The sequence below is a fragment of the Tribolium madens genome, unplaced genomic scaffold, assembly GCF_015345945.1.
Source record: "Tribolium madens isolate multiple individuals breed KSU strain unplaced genomic scaffold, Tmad_KSU_1.1 Scaffold_71;HRSCAF=194;Tcas5.2_LG6, whole genome shotgun sequence".
In the NCBI taxonomy this organism is placed as follows: Eukaryota; Metazoa; Arthropoda; class Insecta; order Coleoptera; family Tenebrionidae; genus Tribolium; species Tribolium madens.
The window spans coordinates 4,988,938-4,992,624 of record NW_025401041.1 but is presented as its reverse complement, the minus strand read 5'-3'; the positions used below and the strand labels follow the sequence as shown (position 1 = coordinate 4,992,624).

At 29.9% G+C, this 3,687-nt stretch overlaps 2 protein-coding genes across 3 annotated transcripts in view; both read left to right on the top strand.

Moving 5' to 3' along the window:
- Positions 1 to 1,333, top strand: part of LOC123008788 (chloride channel protein 2) — a 14,508-nt gene extending 13,175 nt beyond the window's left edge. For both annotated transcript variants that reach the window (XM_044404799.1, XM_044404800.1), the window contains one exon: positions 869 to 1,333. In XM_044404799.1, the coding sequence (XP_044260734.1) occupies positions 869 to 1,240 (372 nt within the window). In that variant the 3' untranslated portion in view covers positions 1,241 to 1,333. The remainder of the gene's footprint in view (positions 1 to 868) is intronic.
- Positions 1,334 to 1,595: 262 nt separating this feature from the next.
- The window catches only part of LOC123008665 (chloride channel protein 2-like), a 9,044-nt gene continuing 6,952 nt past the window's right edge, over positions 1,596 to 3,687 (top strand). The window contains exons 1-2 of the mRNA XM_044404601.1: positions 1,596 to 1,761; positions 1,809 to 1,952. Of these exons, the coding sequence (XP_044260536.1) occupies positions 1,596 to 1,761; positions 1,809 to 1,952 (310 nt within the window). The remainder of the gene's footprint in view (positions 1,762 to 1,808; positions 1,953 to 3,687) is intronic.

Genomic DNA, 3,687 nt, shown 5'->3' with positions numbered 1-3,687 from the left:
ATAGTAATAAAGTTTAGTAATAGTAATAAAAATTGATACTGATGTTGATTTAGTTACTGATTTAAATAAAATTTAGTCAAAATTGATGTTGATACGGTGTCTGACTAATATTTAATTTAATTGAATGTTGATATTTTCATGTCGATATGCTTATTTATGATGCCGATATTGATTTTAAAATGAGATCGTCAATATGGTATTAATATTTTTTTAGAAATTTTGATATGAATAAATTAATTGATGAATTGATTAATACCAAAACCCACTTTTAGGTAAATTTTGCAATTAAATGTATGAATATTGATAATAAACATTTTGATATTGATCTTTAATTACATTAATATTTTCTCTTTTTTTTTCAATAATGTTTCTCTTTCTCTCTTTTCTTTAGTTGTTGATTTAGTTGATTTAGGTACTGTAGGGATTGATATTGATTTTCATAATATTGAAGCAGATATTTATTGATTATTAAAAAAAAAGATACAAAAAATGATATTACGTCGATACTAACTTGATCACTATAAACTTAAATTGATATTGATATAAAACTAGAACTTTCATTATCCTCTTTCCTACTCAATGTTGATATTGATAGTGATTTTATTGTTTTTTATTCGATTTTGATGTAAATTTTGATACATTACAGCTTTATCAGCACATTTTTAGCAATAATTTGGATTGATATTAGTGTGATGTTGATATTGATATATTGATATTGACAATATCTTTTGATCTTAATTAAAATGCAGATAGTGATATAGATAGTATTTATCGTTTTTGATATTGATATCAATGTTAATATGACACTACACTACACTTTATTTAATTGTTTAAATTTTAATTGTTGATATTTTGCTTGTTTCTCCAGCCTAGAGAACGTGTGTGTGACATGTCCCCCGAAGACCAACGCACCTGGGAGGAGGAGCAAATGCAACTCCCCGTCGATTTCTCTACGTGTCAGATCGATCCAGCTCCATTCCAATTGGTTGAGAAAACTTCTCTCCTCAAAGTCCATTCGTTGTTTTCAATGGTGGGGGTAAACCACGCCTATGTGACAGCCATTGGTAAGTTGGTGGGGGTCGTCGGCTTGAAAGACCTCCGCAAAGCCATCGAAGATGCCAATAGCGGTAATTTACCACGGCAAAGTGTCGAAACGAACTCGAATGGTAATGTTGGTAACATTGGTGATACCGGTGATTCGGACAATGAGGCGGCCCAGACGCTCGTCTCGAAGGTTTAGTGATAAGGCAAGAGTGATTTTTATGTGATAAAACAACGATTTATTTAATTGTTGGATGAAAAATATTAAAAAAAATAAACGGTATGATGAGTAGTTGTGTTTTATTGAGACCACGCCCATAAATCACGTCCCACTTGACGCTGATTGGTCACGTCGTAGTTGTCGAGCCACACCTTCAGCACCGCCAACTGGATTAAACCCGATTAATTAAACAAATTAGTTTTTACGACTAGTGTTGTTTAATTTTGATAATTTTTACCACCGGTCAATATTTGCAATACCTTGACACTAATTACAAGTCAATAAAATCAAATTTATAAATGTTAATCTCGGCCACTAAAGCTCAGTTGTGATAATGAAGAAACGACGAGATCTCTCTCAAGACTTGCTCTACGATTCGTACATAGCCCCCATACAAACCTACGACGAAAAAAAGACTAGTGACTTGTTTAAAATCAGTTATGTGAAACAGGAGGAGAAAAAATTGAGGAAGGAGTTACACAAGGCTCGAGGTTTTAAAGGTAGTGTTGGAATGTTTGAAGATTTGAGTTTTGAGGGTGTTTTTCAGGGTGGATTTTTCGAATTTCGGCCTATTTTTGGCGGATTTTGTTCGGCCATTTTGCAGAAGAATGGGTGTTTTTGGCCTTTTTGGGGATTTTGGTCGCTTTGATCAGCTATATGATCGATTGGGGGGTCAGGATGTGCAATTGGAGTAAGTTTGGTCAACAAATATTAGGTCTTGGCGCGAATAATCACGAGTTGTTAAATAAGTAAATGATTCAGCCTTTGTTTAATTAATTAATTCGAGAAATTGGTAATCTGAATATACAAGATGTTTTCTTAATATTAAATTAAAATTAAAAAAATTAAAATAAAAATTTCCAGTGGTGTACTTTATCACCCTATATCTTCGTAAGGAAGTTTTATAGGACTATCGTTTATTTAACAAATTAGTGTTATTTTTTGATGTAGACTTTGTGGTTGCATTTTTTTGCAATATTAAAAAACTACCCTGTATATATTTTTTATTTTTTTTTTATTTCCAAGAGACAAATTAGAAATTTTCTCGTTAATTGAAAGTTTTCCTGAGAAATTTTTATTTTTTTTTTCTCTAGGTCGCATGTGATTGTATGACCCCCTCACAATTTCCACCCTTGGGCTTTTTTTAATTAACTAATTCGAGAAATTGATAATCTAAATATACAAGCTGTTTTCTTAATATTAATTTAACAAATTAGTGTTATTTTTCGAAGTAGAATTTGTGGTTGCAATTTTTTGCAACATTAAGAAAACACCCTGTATGTATTTTTTTAATTTTCTTATTTCTCAAGAGATGAATTTTTTCAGAAATTGAAAGTTTTTTTGAGAAATTTTTATTTTTCTTATATCGCCTGTGGCTGTTCGGCCCCCTTGCTCTAAATGGCCACCCTTGGGATTTTCTTTAATTAATTAATTTGAAAAATTTATAAACTAAAGATACAAGGTGTTTTCTTAATATTAAATTAAAATTAAAAAATAAAAATTTCCAGTGGCGTACGTTTGGGCTTTATAAAACTTTATCAGCCTGTATCTCAGTAACAAAGCTTTATACGACTATTTTTAATTTAAAAAATTAGTGTTATTTTTCGATGTAGAATTTGTGGTTGCAATTTTTTACAATATTAAAAAAACACCCTGTATATATTTTTTTTATTTTTTTTTTTATTTCCAAGAAACTAGGAATTTTCTCACTAATTGGAAGATTTCCTGAGAAGTTTTTATTTTTTTTAGGTCGCATGTGGTTGTATGGCCCCCTGGCTCACAATGGCCACCCTTGGGCTTTTGTTTAATTAATTATTTCGAGAAATTGATAATTTAATTAATTAATACAAGGTGTTTTCTTAATATTAAATTAAAATTTAAATTAAAAAATAAAAATTTCCAGTGTGTACGTTTGGGCTCCAAAAAACTTTATCATCCTGTATTTCCATAACGAAGCTTTATACGACTATTGCTTATTTAACAAATTAGTGTTATTTCTCTATGTAGAATTTGTGGTTGCAATTTTTTGCAATATTAAGAAAACACCCTGTATATGTTTAAAAAAAAAATAATTTTCAATAGACAAATTAGGAATTTTCTCACTAATGGAAGTTTTCCTGAGAAATTTTATTTTTTTTTTTAGGGCGCATGTGGTTGTATGGCCCCCTGGCTCACCATGGCCACTCTTGGGCTTGTTTAATTTAATTAATTAATTCGAGAAATTATAATCTAAATATACAAGGTGTATTCTTAATATTAAATTATAATTAAAATTAAAAAATAAAAATTTCCAATGTGTACGTTTGGGCTCCAAAAAACTTCATCATTCTATATTTCCATAACGAAGCTTTATACGACTATTGCTTATATAACAAATTAGTGTTATTTTTCTATGTAGAATTTGTGGTTGCAATTTTTTTCAATAT